At 38.3% G+C, this 26,381-nt stretch overlaps 1 protein-coding gene across 1 annotated transcript in view; it reads right to left on the bottom strand.

The window, feature by feature from the left end:
- Positions 1 to 2,496: 2,496 nt before the first annotated feature.
- LOC135076128 (RNA/RNP complex-1-interacting phosphatase) overlaps positions 2,497 to 26,381 on the bottom strand; it is a 72,301-nt gene continuing 48,416 nt past the window's right edge. Inside the window, exons 6-8 of the mRNA XM_063970596.1 lie at positions 17,883 to 17,923; positions 4,283 to 4,390; positions 2,497 to 3,914 (exon numbers count right to left, since the gene is read on the bottom strand). Coding sequence (XP_063826666.1) covers positions 3,475 to 3,914; positions 4,283 to 4,390; positions 17,883 to 17,923 — 589 coding nt within the window. The 3' untranslated portion in view covers positions 2,497 to 3,474. The remainder of the gene's footprint in view (positions 3,915 to 4,282; positions 4,391 to 17,882; positions 17,924 to 26,381) is intronic.

Genomic DNA, 26,381 nt, shown 5'->3' with positions numbered 1-26,381 from the left:
ATTGCAATTCATTACGACAGTAACGTCGCCCGATGGATGCTGCGACTAAGCCACAACTAAATTACTCCAAGCACTCGTAATCTACCCAGCCGCGTAACAATAGAGCAATAAATGCTGTATCCGAAGACGAGAAAGCTACCATATCGACAACGGATAAATCAGACGAAACCCGCCACTACACACAAGACACCCCGGAAATTTAGCGTGGAATGCTGCAAAGCCAACACCAGCACATAAGTCAATTTTCTGTTGCATAAAATACGGCGTGGTTCATAGAAATCCGGCGCTGCCCCTGTGAACTCCACTTATCTGCCTCATCGGCGAACTGATTTATTTGTAGAAACCGACGCCTAGCCGTCCGCTCGCATATCACTTTAGTTATCGGCAATTTTTTAACAATAACTCAAGTTTAACGTGAAAATTCCAAGCTTTTGTTTATTTTTTAATTTATTAAGCTTTTGTGAAGAATTTAAGGTCACATTAATGTTAAAAATAACTAATATGTGAAACAGAATACGTCTCTTGAAACGCAAGTGTCATAACGTAAAAAATGTAAATGCACCAAGAAATATTTTAACGCAAGTTTCATAGATGTTTAACTCTTCTTCAAAGTAATGGACAGATTTTAGTCAAACTTTACAATCAGGTTTAGTTGAGCTAATTTTCTTCAATCCAAACGGCCGGCAAACCGCGGGCATAAGCTAGTCTCTAGGGCATAACTAAAAATAAAGTTCATTCATCATAAAGCAAGTTACTGACTCAGAAACAAACCGAACAGTAGCGTATCTTGCAATGCCTAATATAGTTTATCGAAAACACAACGTTCTGTTTGTGTCACACGAAAAGTGGAATCCAATACGTTTGGATCCACATTTAGTCGCAGCACAAAGCCGTTATCGTCAAACATGCTTCAAATTGTATTGTGCAACTCGAATAGACTACTAACGTCTCTTTTAATGTATTGATCTGGTGTCACAGTTTGTTCCACTGTGTTTTCATTTTCCAGATGATAAAACGTTGTTTTATTACAGACCGCATTGTAACAAAGAGGTGCGCGATGACCAACATCACGTAGACGTAGGAACCTCTTAGATGTGACATGACCAAAGAAAATTCGGTGCAATTATCCCAAATTCTTCCACGACGTATTTCGTAAGGGTAATCTAGAGGTCATAAGAGCAGGTTGATGGAAAATCTGCTTTATTGCTGAACATAAACCTAAAAATAACTTGATAGATCCTATCAGTTCTATTTGTAGAGTATAATTTTAGGGACAACTGCGTAGTATGCGGATGAGGATGCTAATTGACTGAGTCATTGTTTTGGTTAATAATAGCTTTTGTCGTTCAAATTAGTAGTTGTCGGTTTTTGTTTTTTCCTTACAACTATCTTAGTTAGGACATAAAAAAGGCATTACCATATTTTTATGATGCAGATACTTCCAACAAAGGTTATTTTAAGTAGTACTAATAAATCAGCCAAACTATTTTTAAACCTTATAGCAGAGATGCGGACAGCAAACATTATAATAATGTATTATAATATTTTATTCGATAAACTAAAGAACCAATATAAGACAAATCCTCTAAACAAGGCATTTATTTATAGAAGTATGTACTTACTTACGAGTCACAGTAATCCAATAAAATAAGTAGTTTAAAACATAAATGAAAACAGAATTATCACTTTCCTTTGTAAGCATGCACCCTCACCAAAATTACGTAACATAATCCACTAGAAACACAATTATTTAGTTAAATGTTTCGCGCACAATCTTACCTCCTCTATCTGGGGAGCGATTCTTGTACAAGAGTTCATAAAAAGAAGAAATACCAGATTTAATGTGGTGGAATGAATTGGAATACACTGTTTATGATGTGTCACATACGAAAAGAACAAAATATATGGAATTTAAGGCACTGTTCTCACCTCTTGTTCCAACCACTGCAACTTCTTTGTAGCTAGGATGTATAGCTTGACAGTCAACAAAAACTCAACCACTGAAGGCCGAATTTGTCAGGAGTCTACCTACCATTTCTGTCTTAAGAATCGACCCCCAAGTCCGATGCTGTTTACGACAGAGATGACACGATGCGTCAAGTGCCCATCACCCATAGGCGCCCGCGTTGATACAATCGAGCGCGTACAACTACGTGATACCGACGAGCCACCATAATTAGACTTGTTCTCATGATCCACTGTTACGAATTAGGTTTGGTTGTTTTAGAAATAATCTAGAACTTTTTTTGTAGAATCTGAATGCTTTGCACGAGTTATATGAAGTGAAATTGATAAGAAGTGCGATTAAGATGACTGAAAAAGATCTTGTAGTTAAATTAGGTACAATTGCGTTGCACACCAAAAAATTTTAATGACCTGCCGAAAAAGATTTCCTCATAGATTTTACATTAATAGGAAAGTTGTGATTTCACTTAGGTATTTAAAACTGAATTGGGATTCATATTTACTGAGAGGATAGAAAATAAAACGAGAACGAATGTTTGCTTTTTTTATTCCACTCATTACCTACGGCATATAGGTATAAATAAGTTGATAATACAATATGTAAAACAGAATCCATATACAAAATATCACTTTAAAAGAGAGGCTTCAAATATTTCATATTATTATGCACATTTTAAAACTTATTATGCATTAATTTGAGGATCAAATTTTATACAGGGTGTCCCAGAATGGGTGAATCAAACTGCCAGGGGAGATAGCTCTACTAATGTACTATCCCTAAAAAATATGAAAAAAAAAATTTCAGTTCGGAATTATTTTTTAAATAAAGTGCTCTAAACTCGAAATCTAGTCATTATTCTCAAAAGTGTGTTTACAGATAAACGAAGCGATCATGTACAATTAATATTAGTAACAAAAAAGTACAAATAAACTCCAAACGCAGCAATTATAGCCAGATACTTAGACAAAGCAGATTTATTTTCACTTTTTCAATAAAAAAATTGTTTGTGTCCTTATGCGCATTATTTTTTTTTTTCATATTTTTTACGGATAGTACATTAGTAGAGCTACCTCCCCTATCAGTTTGATTCACCCATTCCGGGACACCCTGTATAAGGCAGTTTGTATTGTAACAGTTAAAACTATTGAAAGTCCTATTGCGGTCTTGCTTGAAGCAATTACATTTTGATGCAACCGAATAGGAAGGTAAAATCTAAGGACCGAATACGAAACTTGATTCAAACTCAAGCATAGATTAAGCCTGTAATAGCGTATTTCATAGTTTTGACCAATCATAGCCTTGAATCTATTAGCCAGTTTGAACTGAGTTTTGAACTTCGTTTCATACGGCCTAATAGTAATAAGGGTAAAACACGTAAACGTTTCTACATTCAGTCTATTTCCAGGTAAAACTTCATTGCTTGGTTTATAATATACGTTAAGGGTTGGTCTAAAATAATAGAAATTACTATTTGTATACTGAAGAGTTACTACGGACACTGTAGTCTGTCAGTAATCATATTTATAGTCGTAAGATCTATCTGAGTCTGTGCTGTTTTTATGAGTGGTATTTTGTCTTCTTCTTCTTCTTTTTTCCCTCCTCGAAATGCCACTACCTTCATTCCTATCTTGTTCACAGTAAGAAGGGTGTTTTACGTATCTGCCATTAGTACTAGCATCGTCAATTTCATTAGCGTCTTTGTTTTGTCTACATTCGTCCCTCCACGATTCGCCGTTGTATGTGTACTTCTTCTTTACACCTTTTCTCTCATTTTCATGTGCATTATGTTTTTCTGAGTTAGGCAGGTCATCTTCCACATCTTCGTCGCCATTTTGTATAGGCTTCACTTTTGTATGATTACCAAATTGAGGCGGAGGTGGTGGTTTTCCAAGTATGTCAGCGATATAATTATCTCTTTCAATTTGATATCCACGAGCTAATTCAAACCCTGTAACAATATTAATTAGGCTGTTTTAATAAACAAGATCTCCAGAACTTATCGATTGACCATAACAACTACGTTAAAGATTAATTTAATTTGGATCACGTATGGTCTACAGATATCACATCCATAAGGTTTGGTCCCTGTAAATGCTACCAGTTCGAATCACGAAACTACTTGAGACCTGTAGGCCAAGGAGACGCCCCGTGATAAGTTTTTAGCGTAGGGTTTTATCGATTTTACGAAATAAGTCCAAATGAGCTTTAGTCCATACATTTAGTTTTAGTCGTCTAAAATCATCGATAAGATTCGTTAGTTTATTTATTTATTAAAGGCACAATAAGGTTAAAAGGCAAAGGTTTAAAAGTACTTACTCTTGATGGCGACCTTCGGGTCGATGTTGAGCCGGTCCCGCATGTACCGGCACACCATGTACCCGGTGCGGTTTAACCCGTGGGTGCAGTGGATTCCCACCAGCTTATCTGTAAGAGGAACAACATTCGTATACAATGTTTCAATAAATATAAGTACTATCTATTTACTCCCAAACTACATAATGCTTGAACGAATTCCTGAAGACCACTTAAGGAAAACATCGATTGATTTTGCATGAGCTCGGATTGAATGACATTGAATCATCATCAGCATCGGGTCATTTACTATTAACATTTACATCGTAGCTACTGCTATAGCCTTCGTTATTTGTCATAGGCAAATAAAGAAAATTTGTTTCAATGACAATGAGTAGCAGTGTACCTACCATGAGTTTACGTTAGGTGTGCTCGCTAGTGAATACGTCAAAAATCTCTATGAAGCATTTGTTTCTTGAAAGTAGCCGCTAGGGGCGCTGCACAATATGTCATACAATTAATGTCATTTTTTTACGCAGTCGCTAGCGAGCACACCTAACGTAAACTCATGGTAAGCACACAGAAGGCAATGTAATCTCCAGTTACCGTTTAATATACGAATCCGATCAAAGAAATTCCAGAACAATGTAAGTAAGAGCAGGTAAAATCTCACTACGGTGTTTTCTACGACGACAAATGCTATTAATGGCCCGGGTACTTGCACCGAGAAAACAAATGAAAACGCACAAACGAATCGATAAAGCAAAACGTTTGCTAAACGAAAAGCATGTTTGTGTGTTCAAAATCGCACCGCAAGAGGGGGCGGGGGTCGTTGACTCGCGCCCTAGGGGGGGAGGGTGGCGAGGAAGTCGCAGCCGCGGTTTGACACTTCCTCAGGAAGACCTTTGAAGTTGCACGAAAGATGTAGGGGCATATGTTGCTACGATTTAAAGATAGTTCCGCTTCTTTATATGCGTGAGGTTTGAAGAATTTATTTTTCTGACGATTGACCAATAAATCATAAAATGTATAACCCAATTTTTTAACCGAATTACAAATCGTTTAAGGACACCGGTATTTTTGCACGTCTACAATCATTCATTCCGCATTTTTACATTCCCGCCGTGAAAATCTCATTTAGATTAAGACAAATGGCAAAACCAAATTTCAGTCAAGGATGAAGACGAAAACAAGAGAACCCTCGACACCTTTGTGCTCGACACAAAGTGTTGAAAATTAACGTATGCGAAACATCGATGGAGATAAAGATCAGTTTTGTTTCGGACAATCGCGTAATAAACGTGAAAAATCGAGCGCGCGCCTTAAACATTTCTTTAGCACGAGACAAAAAACGAACAAACGTCAAGGATTTTGTATGCAGAATTCCCACGGAGCGGCCAAGAGGTAATGCATTTGAGGCATTACACATGCAAATTCATGCCAACCCGGCTCGGGACAGACAAAAAACGTTTTCATTTACAACAATCCATCAAGAGCCTTTCGCCGCAACTTAATTAACGAGTGAGCATGTTTTCAATTACACAAACAAACAGCCTGCAATGATAATTGCAAGAAACTGACTCAACGGATAATGCAAGGAGGCACTTATTTTTAAATGAGACTTACTTTAACGTAATTGAGTTTTTGTTTCAAGGTCTTTGGGATGAGGAAACGACGTTTTAAGTTTGAGTGACACGTGTTTGTTACCCGTCTGTTTTAAGTCTAATTAACATTTTGTTCCATTCAATAATCGAACATCTCCAATGAACAATGACTAATCATAACAAACGGAATCAAAGTTCCAATTAACAAAACATAACCGAACTCATCTGCCCACTGGCAGGCACTTAGCATAGAAAGAGTGCATACGCACAATGCAATTGTAATAAACTCGATTGAAAATAAACACAACACTGGCAACCGAGTCGACGGGCCCGGGCGAACGGACAAAAGGTATCAAAAGAAGGCGTTACGTGATTATAATAACGATATATGGTGAATAATATTATTGCGTAACAGAAGGTCCCATAGATCCGACAACCAGTAGAATAGGCGCCGCACAGCGGGCGAACAGTAAAATTTGAGTCACGGACGCAAATTAATGCTAAAACGTCTGTGTATACAAAAGTATTTTGCCCCTTAAAATGCGTTTTATGATCACGAGACGCGTGAAACCGAATCGGTCAGTGATGACTGATCGTGAAAGTTTCTATTGTAGATAGAGACAGCGGTCATAAAGACAGTATCGAAATCGATGATGCCCTTTCTACAATGAAAAACCACTCATGTTTTAATTATTTTTAAAGTGTCAGTTTCGCGACAAACTACGACATCAGCAAGCACTCTAACGTTCCCATGCCAAAGATATCTCTATAACACTACAAATGACTGCCGAAACCTAATCGATTCATATCTCTACACGAAAAGGCGCAACGATCGCACTTACAAGATAGTTGCGTATCGTGCCGATCGATTGCCGACTATCGATGCATTGTGTCGACTCGTCTCGATATCGATACCGCCTACGCGTGACCCCCATACGTCGTAATCGGCTTATTAGGATTTTACCGCACGCATTCATGCGACAATGATGTCTTCACTCAGACGCATTTCGTACAAAGTTGGGTATTGAATGTAGAATTTGGCGACATTTGCAACATTTTTGTTACAACAGTGATATTTGACAATCGTTAGTGATCCTAACAATGCGATTAATAGTTAAAGATTATTAAATGCCTAGCTAGATTGGTTTATAAGGTTGGTATTCTAAGCAGGCGTGCATAAGGAAGCGCTAAAATATCTGGAATGTTTGTATTTCTTATAATTTTATTATTATCACCGTCCGCCCTGGTCATTACAGATTCTACTACTTGTGATTTAACCATTAGTATCAATATATTTAAAGAGGAATGTGGCCACAGCTATTATTATTGCTCAAGTACATACATGTTAAGTACTTAGTACACATTGCCACATACTTGGGAGGCGCCGCGCGTGGGCAGAAGCGATGATCAGATGTCTGATTACATCTATTTAAGAATATTAATTGTTACTTATATTTACATTTCTGTGCGGCATTTTTATGATTTCCGCACGAGACACCTTTTAAAGTACCGCAGATGGTATAAAAAGTTATAATTACTTACTAGAATCAGTTATATGCATCTTTCTTAGCCTTTACTCAAGCCTCAAAAAGTTCTCGACTGGCGACCACGGGCTGGAATACGTAGCGTAGGCAGGCCTCCTACTAGGACTGGACCGACGATCTGGTAAAGGTCGCGGGAAGAACCTGGATGCGGGGGCAGCGTAGGACCGTTCATTATGGAAAACCTTGGGGGAGGCCTTTGTCCAGCAGTGGACGTCATTTGACTGAAACGACGACTCAACCCTAGAAGTACTTCATCTTGTTTACAACCAACATTTGAAAAGATAAGGTATTTGTAAAAATGAAACTGCAATAAATAAATGATCTTTCAAATAAATTGCACATTTACAGAGATTAGAAAAATTCTAAATGAGAATAAACTTCGAAAGATAATTTCAGCAAGTTAAGTCGTTATTCACGGAGAGCTTGACAACGTTATCAGTCCATAAACAGACATAGGTACACGCACAGTGAATATAGAGACAGTAGGATCAATTTTTATTAGAGAAAAGCCAAATTATTAAAAGCTGACAATAGTGAATTTAAAATAATTCTGCATGCATTTTACCATTACCATAAAGTTGATTCGTAATACGTATCTATGTAAGTTTCATACACTGGAAATTAATTCGTCATAAACGTGAATAAATAAATGTCAATATGTCACGAGATATAACATGTATAAAGTGTGACGAATTTACACGTGCTTTGTGACGTTTCGACTCTGAGGCAAATCCACAGTAACCTGTCATAGCATTAAGTCTATTTTTATAGGCTTTATCAAGCAGTATTTAAGTAGAAGATGAGCACGCTCAAGCTAAGAATCTGAATTCAGAATCCGGGGGATAGGTCTGTGCTTTTCTATAAGTATCACTTGTTGCAATAAAGTGTATCATCATCATCATTTCAGCCATATGAGGTCCACTGCTGAACATAGGCAGACATTATGACCAGTTGGAAGCGGCCTACATCCAGCGCCTTCATGCTACCTTTATGAAGGTAGTCAGTCCACCATATAATATACAGTACTAGCTTTTGTCCACGGCTTCACCCACGTGAAATTTCGTTTGTCACTTATAATATTAAGTAGGATAAGTAGGAAGTAGGACTACATATCAAATCCTACTGCATTAAAACCTGTTACACCCAGATACAGGACTCGGCAACATTTGTCACTGGCTACAGTAACGTTCAGAAGCGCAACTTTGTCTGTAACTCGGGTTGAAAACTGCTTGAAACGCAACGATATATCTAACACAAAGTTGGGAACTAGATTTGGACAAACTCATTTCTTTGTGGTGTCAGCTCAATAATTTCAAGAACTACTGTGGCTTTTGTCTTTTGTAACAAATGCATTCGAGGTTCATGTGGCAAAAATATATATTTATCAATCATATCTTACTCGAATAATATCACATTTAACATTTAGAATTTTCATTCAAAAGAAGCTTATTGGGAGTTACATATTTTGAATAATCACTTATTACATACATTATTAGCTACATATTGATGTTAAAGCTTTTATTGAAACAAAAATAATAAGTCTGAGATTTAACCATTGAAGTGAACACCAGTTCTGTCGCTGTAGGTTGATGAATATTTCTATTCATTAATTAACCGAATAAATATTCATCCAAGCGCCACACACTCGAAATATTCTTGGAAAGCACTTCAGAGGACTTCCACTTACTAGGAAAACGGGCAGATTATCTTTACTAACAAACTTACTTGACATCAATCTAGGAGGAAAAAGCTCGAATTTACATGGATTAATATTTACCTACATAAGAAAAGTAAACAAACTAGATTCACCATTATCACAGTGTTCAAAGTGTGAGGACCTAGTCCCTATTCCTATGTCCTAATTTGAATTTTTATAGGGCACATTTTATCTATTTACGACAGAGCAGACTTCAATGAGTAGATATTGTTTTCAATGACAGTGAGACTTAACTCATAGCAGTTCTTTACGACAAACATCTTACAGCTACTGTAAAATTATTTCCCAGACCACCTTCGCTCGCAATCTCGGCAGCACTTAGTACGGCGGCGCCCGTATCACACCGCGTATCGCGCGAATCAGCCGCATCATGATACGCGTGAAATATGGACGCCGCTGCGAATTGCGCGCGCGCCCTCCGTGTGTCGCCTGATCCCTATCGCACAGCTCATACACACCTTCGTAGGGATATTATAGAAAGTTATTACACGAATCTTTAACGCATCTAGGAGTATTGTTCAAAATTGTAGAGATGTAAGTTTTGAAACCTTCACTAAGTTTTCAGCTGATTGCAAGCCACTACTGAAGGTAAGCCGCGTCCAAGTCATTAAGTGAAAGATTTCTCTACTTTTTTACGCAATCACTGTCAGCTAATTTCTTCTAGGGTTAACTATTATTAATTATTGCATTGACATGCTACGTTTGCTAAGATATAGTAAGCTTTAATTAATTAAAAGATAAACAATTTCTACGTCATTTTAAGTAATTTTTTGTCATGGCAACTGTTACGTCATTTTAAGTAATTTTTTGTCATGGCAACAGTTACGTCATAACGTAACAGTTGCCATGACAAAAAATACTTACTCGTCACGGACAAGTTTGTTTAAAACTCATTGTACGATATCGGTACAGGATCCCAAAATCCTTGAGTTGAAATTCAAATAAAACTCCAATCTCAGAACGGAGGCGATTTAATGTTTGTAAGAAAGGTATAAGTAGTTCGGAAAAAACACAACGCTTGCGCGATCTAAAGAAGCACAGCGCCATCTATTGGCAACCTTTGGAACTTAACTAATGTGGTGTACTTACAATTTGTAAAATTATTTTTTATTACAAACATTTTGTTTATTATTATTGTATATTATATCTATGAATTTAATTATGTACTTTATTTATTTATTTATGTTATTTAATAGACTTAACATCCCGCCCACCAAAGACTAGTCTTTAAAATCCGCCCACCATGAGAATAGTAAGTTACAGATTACAAAATTTAACATTTTAAATAGGCTCATGGTAAACATCTAAAATGAATTGAAAACATTAGCAACATTTCAAAAATTTTAACAATACATTTTTCTTTGGCTACGGAATAAGTATGGACAAAGTAACAAATAAAATCGACATTCTAAGTATCTATCTAAATAGATTTAACAATCAGCTGTAGGTAAAAGACACAACTTTGAAGTTGGACGCTTGATGACGGAGTTTTTACAACGAAGTGAGACCACGCGTGTAATGTTGTCTCTACCCGGGTGCAATTCGACAATCTTTCCATACAACCACCTAGCCGGAGGTAAATTATCTTCTTTAATCAGGACTACATCTCCTAATTTAAATCCTGGTGTGCGTACTGACCACTTATGTCGTTGAAAAAAGTTTGTCAGGTATTCAGCCGACCACCGTCGCCAGAAGCATTGCACCATCCTTTGCGTCAACTGCCAGCGCCTTAAAGTGCTGAGATGAACATGTTGTTCAAAGTTGTAATCTGGGGGCAATACAAGAGGTTGCCCAACCAGAAAATGACCAGGTGTAAGCGGAGCTACATCTGGTTCAGAACTGGCCTTAGACAGCGGTCTCGAATTAAGACACGCTTCTATTTGACTTAATACTGTGCATATCTCTTCAAAAGTGAGAGTGCTATCTCCTATCACGCGTTTAAAATGGTGTTTTACGCTTTTGATCCCTGCCTCCCATAACCCTCCAAAATTTGGAGAATGAGGAGGGATGAAATGCCAGTCAGTGTTATTGTTTGCTAGAGCATCGGCTATTTCACAAGCGACTCGACTCCTCTCATCCCCGAACAGACAACGCAGTTCGCGAGAAGCACCCACAAAATTCGTGCCATTGTCGCTCCAGAGGTGGCTACAATGGCCACGTCTGGCGACAAACCTTTTGAAGGCGGCGAGAAACCCTGCTGACGTCAAATCCGAGACGGCTTCGATGTGTACGGCGCGGGTGGCCATACAAACGAATAAACAGATGTATCCCTTGTATGATTTTTGTCCTCGCCCCTTGGAACATCGAATGTTTATGGGGCCTGCGAAGTCGACACCTGAATTTAAAAACGGTTTACTAGGTGTAACTCGACAAGAAGGTAGTTCTCCCATTAACGCATTTCGAGAAGCTCCTGCGTAACGGATACAAGGAACACAGTTGTGAATGTGTGATCTTATTATACCTTTGACCCTCAATATCCAATATTTAGACTGTAAGAACCGGAGCATCAATTGTTGCCCGCCGTGAAACGTTCGTTCGTGAGCATCAGCCACTAACAATTTAGCTAGCTTTGATTTATTTGGGACAACAATAGGGTGCTTGCTTTCAGGTGGTAATTCGGAATGACGAATTCTCCCACCAACTCTTAAAATTCCGTCGTCGTCAAGAAACGGCGACAGCGAAGAAAGAGGACTACTCTTGCTAACCTCTTCCTTTGAATGAAGAGTTCGAAGGTCATCTTGGAACCAGGTTTTTTGACATTTCAGAATGCATAGCTGTAGAGACTCCTTTATTTCGGACACAGAAATGTAAGGCAACAACTTGAGTTTGGGCTCGCGACATCTTTTTATGAACCTTTTGCAAAGAGCGACTACTCTAACCAGCTTTCGTAGCGAAGAAAACCTGTCCCACAACCAATTATCTTCATCTTCGGGAGCTATCGCCGTCGCATGAACACGGACTACTTTTTCTTCGTCATTGTGGTTTATAGAGCTAGGTCTGCCGTAATTCAAAGATTCGCCGCGTAACCAACTTGGTCCTTGTAGCCAAAGAGGATTATGTAAAAGCTCAGTTGGAGTAGTGCCTCGCGACGCAATATCGGCGGGGTTGTCCTTTGATTGTACATGAGACCACTGTGAATTGTCCAGAAGACCGAGGATTTCCGACGTGCGGTTGGCTACAAACGTCTTCCATCGACTTGGGTGATCGTTTAGCCATGCCAACACCACTGTAGAGTCAGTCCACGCATGTAGGCGGGACTTCGGTACTTCCAGCACTTCGGCTACCTCAACCAGCAAGTGACTCACAAGGACAGCACCACACAACTCGAGTCGCGGAATGGATACTTGTTTTATCGGTGCTACTTTGGACTTGGCAGTAATTAAGTGGGTTTGAACATTACCGATTGGATCAACCACACGGATGTAGATGACGGCCGCGTAAGCAATATTGGAAGCATCGCTGAATCCATGTAGTTCAACTTTGGCGTCATTCGTGGTGTTAACCCATCTCGGTAAGTGAAAATTAATCAATTTGTTTAATTCACTGCGATATGATTCCCACTGTTTCAGAAGCTCCGGCGGCAGCTCATCATCCCAACCCATTCCAGCAATCCACAGTCGTTGAATGAAAACCTTTGAGGTAATTATGCATGGTGCAATCCAACCTAGTGGGTCAAACAGACGTGAAATCTCGGAAATAATTTTTCTTTTTGTTTCAGGTGCGGACGTGGCGGCGTGCGGAGGCAGCTTCACCGAGTAATCAAATTCATCAGTAGTTCTGTTCCAGGTAAGTCCTAAAACTTTCGTTACTTGATCTTGCTTTATCTCTACATCTCTTCCTGTATCTTCTTTAAAAACTTCTAAGAGTTTGTTAGAATTGCTTGTCCATTTCTGCAATTTGAAACCACCTTTTGCTAGGAGTTGGTTTAACTGCTTGTAGACCTCGATTGCTTCGGCTTCCGATTGACAACCTGTCATGACATCATCGATGTACACATCTGATTTTATCCTCTCAGCGGCCAATGGATATTTATGACCGTCATCACAAGCAATTCTTTGCATTGTTTTGACCGCTAAGTAAGGTGCACAACCGGTACCAAACGACACAACCAAAATGCGATAATCTTCAATCTCTTCTTCCGGTCTTTCTCTCCACACAATTCGTTGAAAATCGACGTGTTCTTCAGAAACTCTTACCTGTCTGAACATTTTAATAACATCAGCAGACAGGCATATAGGATGAACGCGCCACTTCATGATAATGTGTCGTAAATCTGCTTGCAGTGTGGGTCCTACCATTAAGGTATCGTTCAAGGAAAAGCCGTTCGTTCCCTTGCACGATGCATCAAAAACCACCCTCAACTTGGTAGTGCTCTTATCCTCCCTAATCACCGCATGATGTGGCAGATATACCGCATCAGGTTTGTTTCTTTGAGTTTCATCTGTGATCTTTTCCATGTGCCCAAGTGTCAAGTACTCATTAATCACCTCTGTGTATTGTTTTTTAATTTCAGGGTGTTTCAAGAACTTCCGTTCAAGACCTTGAAGTCTCTTCACGGCGATGTTCTTCGAGTTTCCATACTTACATGGAGGATCCGCGCATCGGAAAGGAAGATTCACAACGTATCGGCCAGACTCATCTCTTCGAGTGGTAGCATCGTAGTAGTCTTCACAAGCCTGTTCTTCTTGCGTTAGACGCTTCTTGAGGGAAACTGGTTCTGGTTCTAGCTCCCATATTCGTTTTAGCAAGTCATTTTCTTCAACTTGTGTGTGCATGCTGACAATAACATTGTGATGACACTCCTTACGCAAATCTTCAATTGTTCCGGAGAGGATCCATCCGAGGTAAGTGTCCTGGGCAATAGGCGTGCCTTGCGGGGCTTTAATTAGTCCCTCCTTTAAAATATGACAATAAGTCTCGGCTCCTAACAAAACGTCAATTTTGTTTGGGGAATTAAAGTTCGGGTCAGCTAATTCAATATTAGCGATCTCAGGCCAATCTACTAAAGCAAATTTTCTTTCAGGTAAAACTGACGTAAGAGTTCCGAGTACATGGGCTCTGACCTGAATGGAAAAGGTAGGGTCACAACGGGACTGAATGTTGAGCATTACCGTATATTTAGAGGTAAGATCACCTTGTTCCCCACCTAAACCTGATATGGCGCTTTTAGTCGATGTCTTTTTCAGCCGCAGCAATTGAACGGCAGCTTCTGATATAAATGAGGCCTGCGACCCCTGATCCAACAACGCTCTCAAAACTTGAGACGACCCATCTTTCGATTCAGCCTTAATAAGGGCTGTTGCTAATAAAACTTGTTGGTGGACTGTAGTACCTTTGGAAAAATGGGCGGCAATATTAGTGACGGCCTCGCTATTCGACACAACATCGGCAGCGCTGTGGTCAGCAGTTAATGTAGTCGTGGTTGTGTCGGATTGGCTTTTGGGATGCAATAGGCTGTGGTGTTTGCGTTTGCAAATACGGCATTTGGTGAACGAGCGACAAACCTTGCTCGAATGGTTGTATCCGAGGCAGTTGAAACATAGCCCCAACGAGTTGGTAATGCTACGACGTTTATCAACATCCTCATTAGCAAACTTCTTGCAATTATACAACTTGTGTTCTTCAGAACAATGTGGGCATGAAATATTTGTGGTTGTATGCAAAGCTTTTGGGTTAGAAACTACATTAGGAGTGGCCTTGGGTTTGGTTTTAGGTTCAACAAACTCTAAAGCGCGAAAACGAGTACCTAAGAAATCTTTAAATTGGGTTAGTGTAGGTAAATCATTGGAAGTGCTACTAACCTGCAACTCCCATTGCTTGCGCGATTCGGCGTCCAACTTCATACTTACAACGTATATTACAATAACGTCCCAGGAAGTGACGTCGATACCTAAATTTGTTAATTCATGCAAACAATCGGTAGTTACATCTAACAATTCTTTAAGGGCGCTAGAAGACTCTTGTACAATATTACGTTGACTGAACAGACGTTTCAGAATGCAAAATGATATGTATCTTTTGTTATTATATCGATCTGTTAACATATTCCAACATTTAACATAGTTATTCTGCGTAATTGGTACATGGCGTATGAGCTGATCTGCTTCACCTGACAATTGTGTCTTTAAATAATGCAATTTCTGAACGTCGTCAAGTGACGCGTTGTTATGTACGAGGGAAGTGAACAAATCGCGAAACGACGTCCATTCAACGTACTTTCCGCTGAAAGTGGGCAGCTGAATCTTAGGTAATTGTAAGACAGACTCCCCCTTAGGGCCATCATTATTTTTATTGTCAGGTGAAACATTGTTAGACTCGAATTTTGAAAGTACATTCTGAAGTTCAACCTTATAAGCTAAAAATGTCTCGAAAACGTTATCGAATGCATCATCCTGTATGTAACTTGATTTACTTAAATCTTCAGTAGTAAATTCTGCAACTAGCTTTTCATGTTTCTTTATAAAGTCTTGATACTGCTTATCTAGAATATCCAATCTCGCCCTAATGTAGTTCTCAGTTATCCGATCTTTAGGTGACTTTTTATAGTTGGTAAATCCTTTCTCAATCTGTGATTTCAAATCTATCAATACACGCAAAGCTTTATCCATTATGAAAAATAAATAAATTTATCTCTGGTTGGAATCCTAGTGAAGTGATTGTAACTCGAAGTGCAGATGTTGGGGTGTGACTGAGACGTCGAGTTAAAAATTCTAAGTCCGGTCCAATTTTTGCGTAAATTTTCTAAGTCTTTTGAAGCTTGCAATCGCTATGAAAACCGGCGTGGATTCCCCGTCTCGTCACTTTTAAGCGAATTATTCTAAGTCCAAGATCTACTGATTTTTTCTAAGTTCAAGTTACTTTACTTAACACTTTGTAACACGTAAATGTACTCACGGTTTCACTTGCACTTTACTTATCACTGATTATGGCTACTGCTCCTTGCTCGCTCATCCAGTTCCCAGCGCCGGCGATGGTTGCTCACACAGCACGGTACGGTAGGGGCAGCTTCCAGGTAGTACAGCGCGGCAGCGGTGCTCGAGACTCCATACATTGGATCACTTCACTAGGCACTTAATACTTTGCATACAATTTCCAAGGGAGGACTTGTGCGTTCACTCAAAAACCGTCATCCGGCTCGAAGGACCTTGTACGATATCGGTACAGGATCCCAAAATCCTTGAGTTGAAATTCAAATAAAACTCCAATCTCAGAACGGAGGCGATTTAATGTTTGTAAGAAAGGTATAAGTAGTTCGGAAAAAACACAACGCTTGCGCGATCTAAAGAAGCACAGCGCCATCTATTGGCAACCTTTGGAACTTAACTAATGTGGTGTACTTACAATTTGTAAAATTATTTTTTATTACAAACATTTTGTTTATTATTATTGTATATTATATCTATGAATTTAATTATGTACTTTATTTATTTATTTATGTTATTTAATAGACTTAACACTCATAAAGACAATTAACCATATTTTAATTACCCTAACAACAATTTGTGTTGATAGATTGACCTATATCCTCTTAGGGTCTGGAGTAATCCATACCAAACCAGTCGACAATATACATCTCACTCAATCTACTTAGCGACACCGATAACCGGCCATTACTAACGAAAACGCCGACAGATACTAGCATGCTCACAATTAATTGAAACTACCCACGTAATCTAATAAAAGCTAGTTCTGGCGATCAAGACAAACAAGGGCGCCCATTCGTAATTAGAACTTAATGAACATTCGGAATATTGAGTCCGGCACCGTGAGAAGTTAGTCGATAACTACGATTTGTGTCAATGTAATTAAATGTGTAGCTGCCGATTATCTTGGTCGCGGGTACCGAACTTACTAGTTTTGACTGCTTTGAGTTATTGATGAACCATCGCTGCCTGAGCCCCCCCGCTGCTTCCCCCCAATGGGAGGCAAGGCGCGCGCGGTGCACGCGCGAGGCCCGAAGGGATCTAAGACCAGTGAACGCGCGACGCATTCCTCGTTAAAATCGAAGCGCTCTTTAATTGAAATCGTATGTCGAGTCCGACATCACCGATAAGGACGCATGCGTATCTGGTGACGTCTTGACGCAAACAACCACTGGTGCAAATTGAGATGCGTCTAAAAAGCCAACAATATTACAAACTTTTCCAAGAAAAAGCACTCAGATGAAGTACAAGTTGGCATTTTATTGTCCGCTTGTTACAAGAACCAATGTTATTGATGTCTTAATTTTGAACGGATGAATTGCATAATACAACTGCGTACAATAGTGGACATTTTATAGCCGCATTCACGATACAGGCTTGACACATATGGCCATATTTATCTGAGAGGACGTTCACAATAGAATAACGATTAGTGACTATAAGGAGTCGGTTGAACGATACTCTTTATGGTGGTCTCGTAAAGTAATACAATTAGGCAATGGGCGTGCATTAACACCTCGCCACAACCTTTTCACCCACGCGAATCGGCTCTAAAACATCCAACGGGTCATGAATTTAACCTACATCTACGTTTACAGTGTACTAACCACACACGAGAGCTAACAGCGCACCCAATTTGTAGAAACGCCGTGTGTAGACATATCGAGTGTATGAGCGCTCACCTGCGGTTGAGATGCCGAGGCGAGCTCTCTTTACTTGAACGGCCACTAAAGAAGAGAAACCGCAACACGCTGTGAGTGCACACTGCCGTCATTAGCCGCGACCCAAAAGTAATCAAGCACGTTAACATGTTGTACAAACAGAATTTTGACTCACCGCAATCTTTTCCCAAGAACTCGTCAACGGCGTCCATAAATCTGAAAACAAACACACCAAATTAATATTGGCGAGAACGACCATCTCAAAATTTGTGGTAATGTGCCTAAACGCTCCGTTGGAAAACTTCAATGAATTTAAATTACCTCATTGGAAAGTAATAAAGCTATGTTGAACATGAGTTCTCTACACATTAAAGCGAAGTTAACAATAAAATTAGTCGTGGTATAACCTTACTAAACGCTCGGACCACTTGAGCAATGCGGACGATAAAAGGTGACACGGTGTGTAAGCTGATAGCAGCTGTTATTCCGCAGTAAAACATTTTAATTGGAATGCACAAAAATACGAAATCCACCCGTCACGAGTGAGATGAAATATTATCATGTATCGATCCCAGCGTGTCGCCAAGCTTTAATCGATTTTTTTACACCTAAAACCGCATGATCTGTGGTTTCTGTGGGCGTTTCGGAATTACAAGGCGTTTTGCCGACCGGTGCATTGCATTTTTCTGTCTTCAGTGAAATATGTTTGTTTTCATCATAAATGATGCCTTCGGCGCGTGAGGGGCTGTCGAGGTCCCCTTCACCACATTATTGGAATGTTTTCTAAAATAACTTCCTAGGGTGGTCTAATGATTTGAGATTGTTTGTGTTCCTGCGAAGAAATGTCTAATGAAAATACAGGGTTCGCAGAAAAGATTTTCGAGTTTAATATTAAAATTCTGTGAAACGAGGGTTGATCTTGATTGAGATTTGTAAATTTTGCATACTTGTCAGAATGTTGTATCACCCTCCGATAAAAACTTTAACACCAGAAACAACATTATTCAAATCAAGTTCGTTCTTCCGTCTATCGTCATCCTTAAAATTAACATTTAAAAAGGTGCGAATGAGGGATTGGACTAAAAGAGCGCTTTGTAAATTATTTAAATTTAAACTAATAACTCTTTGGTTAAACATTTGATTTATGGCAAACGGTGGCTTATTTTTCAAATTAGGATAATTTCAATGCTATCAATATCGTAAAAATCACATTAAAACTATGTAAGCTATGTAATAAAAGTGTGGATTCAACAGAAATAGACAAAGACGGATTTCCGGAAAGGCATTAAATGGCAGATGATCCATGAAATAATAGTGAATTAGAAGCAAACTTTGTTGACGTTTCCACGGAACATATTATTGTCTCTGGTCTAAAAACGTTTGCGGAGCGAAACAATCCGCGACGTGTGGCGCCGGAGAACAAACATCATTAATATGCAAAGTCATTCAATAAAATCATTCATGTTTTTTACTCCTAGTCCAGTGTATATTAAAGTCTACTAACTTAACACTTACGACAATTTCATAGTTACTCCTTCATCAAAGAAAAAAGATGTTCGATAAATCAATTCGTCTTCAAATGTTACCAAGCTCTTTTATCTTAGCGAACCTGATTATAAGGTAGGTAATACAACACAGTTAAACCACAAGGATTATGAATTAACATAACTTTCCAAACTAAATTGCTTTTACAAGGAATTACATGTTGTCACGAAAGATTATGAATAAATAATATCGAAATTTTAATAATCGAATTCCTGTATCTGATCAAATCCAATTCGATATGCCCACTTGTCCACTCTCTCCCAATAAAATAAAGGACGGTCTCCGTACGATGAAAAGTCCCACTTAATGTTGAATGTATTACCACAGAATAATAATAAGTACTACGTACAGAAGTTTTTCTTCGCGAAGGTATTCAAAAAAATGTATGCTCAATGTCATCAACAATATGGTGTAATTTAGCTTGTCTTAAGAGTCGAGCACCGTTTTGTTGACATACGTCAGTGATCGGTACTGTCTTGATGCCATAGGGCTGACTGCTACAAGAAGCTACTGTGTCGCCATCTAGCGCACCACACTTGCATTCACTGCTCTTCGCGGCAACGCGCAGCTACATGCGGCCGCCAGTTATACAGGGTGTTTCTTGTAAGGTGTCAAGCCGAAGGCAGGTGATAGGTGAGGACTAGACCTATCGATTTCACCCCCATGTATGTTCTACGATTTTTCGTAGTTTAGAAGTTATCGTTAATTTTGTGATTTTTTCAAATTTTATGACCTAGTGGCTTAATTTTTTTTTAATCTTATTTTTGGGTTGACTTTTCTCAGATTTCTTTTTTTTTGACAGATTCCCTATTAGTTGCAGATATTTGAAAAAAATAATCACCTTCCTATCCTTGATGCAAGATACAAAATTTTTGCTAGAAAAATAAAAAATATGCTTTTAGCAGAACATTCTAAAATTTTCAACTTAAAAGTTTGAAAAAAAAAAGAACTTCCATAGGTCCAAAATAATTTTAAAAACTGCGCAGTTTTCTGAACTTTCATAATAACACAAAAAAACATGTACTTAATAGGCCATTATTTTCTGTAATCGCTCCACTAAAGTGGTAAGTCGGAGATTCCGTTACATGTTTTTGACTTTCTTAGGACTAACTAATATTTGCAATCCCCTAAGTTTACGTTATGTAGAACACATTTAGAGACAATAACTGAAAAGATTTTTTTTATCCACAACGTGGAAGCTCTTGCTCTTCATCTGGTATACAAAAGGGAATATGAAAATATTGATGAACTGCGGACAAAGCTGACTGAAGCACAAAACCATATTAGAATGCAAGAAGCTTTTGTAAATTTACGAATAATTGTTTTGCGTCGTTGTCGAATGTGCATTCAGGTCAGCGGCGGACATTTTGAACATTTACTTTAAATTAAATCATTACACCCTTTTTTGCTCTCTCTCTCTCTCTCTCTCACACACACACACACACACACACACACACACACACACACACACACACACACACAAACTCTTTCCCTTTCTCTCACACTCTAATAGGTAGGTATATCAAATTTAATCTTAAAGTAACAATTACCACTGTGGTCTAGTGGTAAGACTACCTATTTAGGACAGCCAATTCCTCTGTGGTTTAGGATTCCGGGTGAAGCTCGCTGATCATCCATCAGTTTCCAACTTTCCATCAGGTCAGATGAAGGGCAAGAGCTTCCTCGTTGTGGATAAAAAATGTTCTTTTCAGATATTGTCTCTAAATGTGTTCTACATAACGTAAACTTAAGGGATTGCAAACATTACTTAGTCCTAAGAAAGTCAAAAACATGTAACGGAATCTCCAACTTGCCACTTGAGTGGAGCGATTACAGAAAATAATGGCCTATTAAGTACATGTTTTTTTGTGTTATTATAAAAGTTCATAAAACTGCGCAGTTTTTAAAATTATTTTGGACCTATGGAAGTTCTTTTTTTTTTCAAACCTTCATGTTGAAAATTTTAGAATGTTCCGCTAAAAGCATATTTTTTATGTTTCTAGCAAAAATTTTGTATCTTGCATCAAAGATAGGAAGTTGATTATTTTTTTCAAAAATCTGCAATTAATAGGGAATCTGTCAAAAAAAAGAAATCTGAGAAAAGTCGACCCAAAAAAAGATAAAAAAATTTAAAGCCTACTGGGTCATACAATTTGAAAAAATCACAAAATTAACGATAACTTCTAAACTATGAAAAATCGTAGAACATACATGGGGGTGAAATCGATAGGTCTAGTCCTCACCTATCACCTGCCTTCGGCTTGACACCTTACAAGAAACACCCTGTATAGTGTAAGAGCTAGCACCTAAATATTTTATAACACACATAACTGTGACAATTTATTTCACGTGGGCGAAGCCAAAAAGCTAGTAAGAAATAAAAATTCAATTCAGTAGGTATTTCAAACCAAATTTTATTACATAAACAAACATTATACTAATTTCATTATGGGCCCTTAGTATGTGAAAACTGCAATTGACGATATTTCGCACTGTTTTCAATATTATGTATTACAGAACGTATGTGTGATGGGATGATATTTTCGAAAACACGATTAGAAAATATTTTTCTCGAAAAAAAAAACATTTACCTCTGGATTTTTTTATAAAAGTTTAATATGACCGTGTTTTACAATAAAATTCCTATAAAATCACAAAGGTATCATGTTTGCCTCTTTGATTTCCTGGCTGTTTTAGATTTCAAAAACCTAAATATATTAATTTATTAACTTTCTGATAAAAATGTGAATGGCTCTTACGATGTCCCCCCCTTAAATCAAAATGTCTTTATTTGGTCTATATGCCCATCATCACTACGTAATAATTATAAAAAAAAGTCGCTTTCCTGTCTGTCTGTCCCTATGTATGCTTAGATCTTTAAAACTATGCAACAGATTTTGATACGGTATTTAGGGTTCCGTAGCCAAATGGCAAAAACGGAACCCTTATAGATTCGTCATATAGTCTGTCTGAACATACTTAGAACGTTTTTGTGCACTTTTTAAAATGAGTTAACCAAGTATATGGCTATTAGACTTGCACACGTCCGTCCGTTTTTTGTAGGATTAATATAATTAAGTAACATTTATTTTTTGCATTCGGCTCTTGGTCTAACCCAAACGAAACACGAACAACTAATGAACTAACAATGAACAAAGTTGATAAATTAGTAATATGTAAATAATGAATTTGATTTACGAGCTGTCCCGGCGTACTTCGTACCGCAAATTAATATAAAGTTGTTTAAGTGATTTATAAAATCGCAATATTAATTTTTGAAAGTAGGGTCATTGTGCTGGTTTTCTATCTAACTTCGGTTTTCGCCCATTTCACTGAGCTGCCATAAACACATGCGTAAAATTTGAATACAAAGTATTGTATTCACACAAGGCAGTAGCCATCCCGCGCTAGTTTTGTTGCAATCTATAATGCCTAAGCAACAGTTCTACCTAAATGAAAATGTAATTTAAAAAGTAGTGATTTCCAAAAAATTACGTAAATGCGCGGCCATACACCGGTCACCGGTACATTGCAGAAATCATCGCGCTAGAAAAAAAACGTGCTGACAGGAAAAGTTTTTGGCACGTATGTCTAATTGATAGCATTATAAACACAATTTTAAGTGTGTATTAAACTTCTTCATACAAAATTAAATCTTAGATGACTAAGGGTCATTTTTTTAAAGCATAGCGCAGGTCATATAGCAGGCAAATCAACTCGGAAAGGGATCAACAACGTATCGCCTTTTGTGGCATGGAGGTAATAGTGGAGAGGAAATATAGATCTATACAAAAATTCGACAAATTAATGACAAACAGCTGTTTATCTCTTTCTAACTTACCCCTGGTGATGTATAAAAAAAAGAAATAGATAATGTTTGGTCAGTACTCATTCTGGCAACATTTTCATGTGACGTCACTAACTACCTGACTTGTGCCGAGTAGGTACCTACATACAAGATTTAAGAAAACAACATATTTATAGGCAATCAGCTGACAACTACACGCACACACACACACACACAAATACCTGTCAGCTGATTGCCTATATTGCGGCCATGTTGTTTTCTTAAATCGTGTATGTATTTATAATGCGTGTAAATGTGTGCGTAATGTACCGAGTACGTTTATTTTAAAGTTACGCCAAGTCCATGAGACATTGATATACGTCAGTGTTTTGCGAGCTGTCATTGCCCTTCGCGCACTGTCATCGGCGAGGCAAGGCGTTTACGTTACGGTGCGGATTGTGTGTGCGTTGCAGTATGGACTTTAGTTGACTGCCTTTATGAGCACTCGAACGACATAAAATAATATGATACATTTATGTAAGGGTATTTTAAGATCACAAAGTTGGCAACTCCGATAGTTGGACGAAAACCAGCGCAAAGACCCTATCCTGTTTGACACCTATAATAATTCACAATAGCTGGCTCGGCGAACTTCGGCAAACTAATGTGTGACGTGAAGTGCCAAATCGCGGAAAATGTCGGAAGAAATACATGAATTTGCATGAATTATCATGAATAACAATAACCACTTATTTACCTCTCAGTGTCTTCAGGCAACTTAAAAAAAGTACATTGTGTGTTTTTATTATTATTTAGGCAGTTAAATACTGCACAGTATTTTTTACACAGTATTTTTTTATTTTTTTTCCATAATACGAGAGTACGCGTGCGTGTGTCAATGCTCGCTCGTATCTCGTATGTGACGCCTTGTCGAATCGCCTCCTGTAGGTGGGCTATCGTGCGTGTTTTGTTTTCGATGTGAACTCGCGGAGATGAACAGGCCTGGTATTACTTAAAACTTGTAGTGCGCTTAATATATCATTCGCAAGGTCAGAATGAACATCGAACGACTTAAAAGAAGTACACAAGTAAAAACTTTCTAAGCATTTCCTGCCCTACACGGACGTCATTATTTAAAATCTGTCAAAACTGTGTAGGTACATATTTTATTACTCGGCGGGCACATCGAAGTAAGGTGAATTACATGCTTTAATATTAGTAGCGTCTTGCGTTTGTGAGATAATTTATATCTAAGCCTTATCTGGGCGGTGGATCGCTCCTGGTTAATCCGGGTATTTTTCATACGACCGGACTGTAGTTGTGGCTCTGTACGATACTACGAGAGAATTTATGGTGCTACATGTATCGCTGCAATTATTGTTCCCACAAGATGCTCACTGAATTGCGTATGAAATGATTTATAAGGAAAAACTCTACATAGTTATTCCTAAGCAAACTCCTACAGAATAAGTATTACAACCCAAATTTGCCAGGATACTAACTTGATGTAAATTTTAATTTAAATGTCTAGCTCAACCGTCTAAAGCACATGCAACAACGCATATAGAGACACTTTCCCAACATCGCGACGGACCTCACATACGCGACGCGGGCGCATCCATCATGGTAGGCTCATGTCGTCGGGCGCAACAAGCGCCGAAACCTCCACTCAGAGATAATAGGCGACACCTTGATACAACGCGAGATAAGGACGCAGGAGTTCCCATGGCGATCCTGGGCGTCTCCAAAAACCAACAAGTACCAAACGGGCAAAGGTTAAACGTGTACAAAATACAACAATGAAATATAATACATCCGGTCCATAAGGAGATAGAGACAGACATAAGATTTTGTAAACGAGAATAAAAGTAACAGTAGAAAACGACCATTAAAATGTTGCACTAGAAGTTTATTTTGAAATAGTTAACGATGCTTCGTAAATATAGTGCGTAGAGGTTGATTTATGTGTGGCCGGTCAGTTCGCATATCGTGATGGTAGAGTTTACGGCGTGCGAACTGGCCGGCGGTCGGTGGCAGACTGCCGTCGGGAAGCAATTAGCAGGTGATGCATCGCCGTCATTGGCCGATCCAAGCTGCGCACGCGATCCGAAGCTGATAGCCGGCGCTTGAATTTTTCTGCTTTGTTTAAAACAAAAGTGTTTGACAATGTCAACAGCACGCATGAGCAACGAAAACATGATAATTGAACTAGTGTCAACAAATATTATTGTATTACCTATTTATATACTGACGGAGATTATGTAAAACTAATAGACGGTAAGTAATGCAAGCGCGATACGTGTTCAAGGATAAGCTAACCAATAATGTCTTGTTTAATACAGGTAAGTGTATTCTTTACATTTACGTGAATCAGCAAGCGCTGAGATGATTGCAATGAGAGAATCGATCGACAAAATCCAACGTTTAAAGACTTGAACATATTATTGTCAGTTCTCACATTTCTCATAGTAATCTTCCCGGTAACATTTCAAGTTAAAAGTCAGTCTGTAACGTAAACGGAGCGTTAGTAAGTTAACTACGCCGCCCGAGGGCTCCGCGGTGGCTGTCCTCGGCTGAGTTACAGGATTACTGGTTGGGAGGACTTTGTTTATGTAAGGAAGTGGGGCAGCCTGGTAATTTAACGGTGACACACAGAATATACAGCGGCGTGTTAAATTGTTGCGAATGGGGACTGTACTAGAGCTCAATTATAGAAAGTCCGTCATTAATGGTAAAATTTGGATGATTTTATTTAATTACAATAAATAAAGTCTAGAAGCTTATTCCGATAAGTATGCAAAATTACTTTAATACCTTTAGTAACGTCTAGTCGCATAAACTGCGATGTGAAATCAGTAACAACCTTCATAAAATTCAAACTTTTATAGAATTTTAAAGGGTAGTATTAAAACGAGTGACTGTAAATTAAAGTTTTAAGTGTCAAAAATAATTAATTTAGGTTATAGTATTACTAAGTGAGCGACTGACTGCGAAAGATGAAAAATCAACAGAACAGCAACTAACAAACATTAATTTGAGGTACTTAAAATACACAATGAGATGCTTCTTAATATTTGAGCGACCTAATATTTGTTTGAGCGCTAACGTTACGTCCTGCATTATTTTCAATATTTGGCAAATGTTTTTTTTTATACTGAGCGGCATTTTATCTTAAATGAAGTGTTTCAAATACAAAAACCACTGAAAAATACTACAATGAACAAAGTATTATGAGCTCACATTAAAAATGATATTTGAAGAAACACTATTATATTAGCCAAGTAATTATTAAAATTTAAGGGTAGGTAATGAAATGAAACAAGTAATAATAATATGCATTTA

The sequence above is a fragment of the Ostrinia nubilalis genome, chromosome 11, assembly GCF_963855985.1.
Source record: "Ostrinia nubilalis chromosome 11, ilOstNubi1.1, whole genome shotgun sequence".
Lineage (NCBI taxonomy): Eukaryota > Metazoa > Arthropoda > Insecta > Lepidoptera > Crambidae > Ostrinia > Ostrinia nubilalis.
This window is presented reverse-complemented; position numbering and strand designations above follow the sequence as displayed.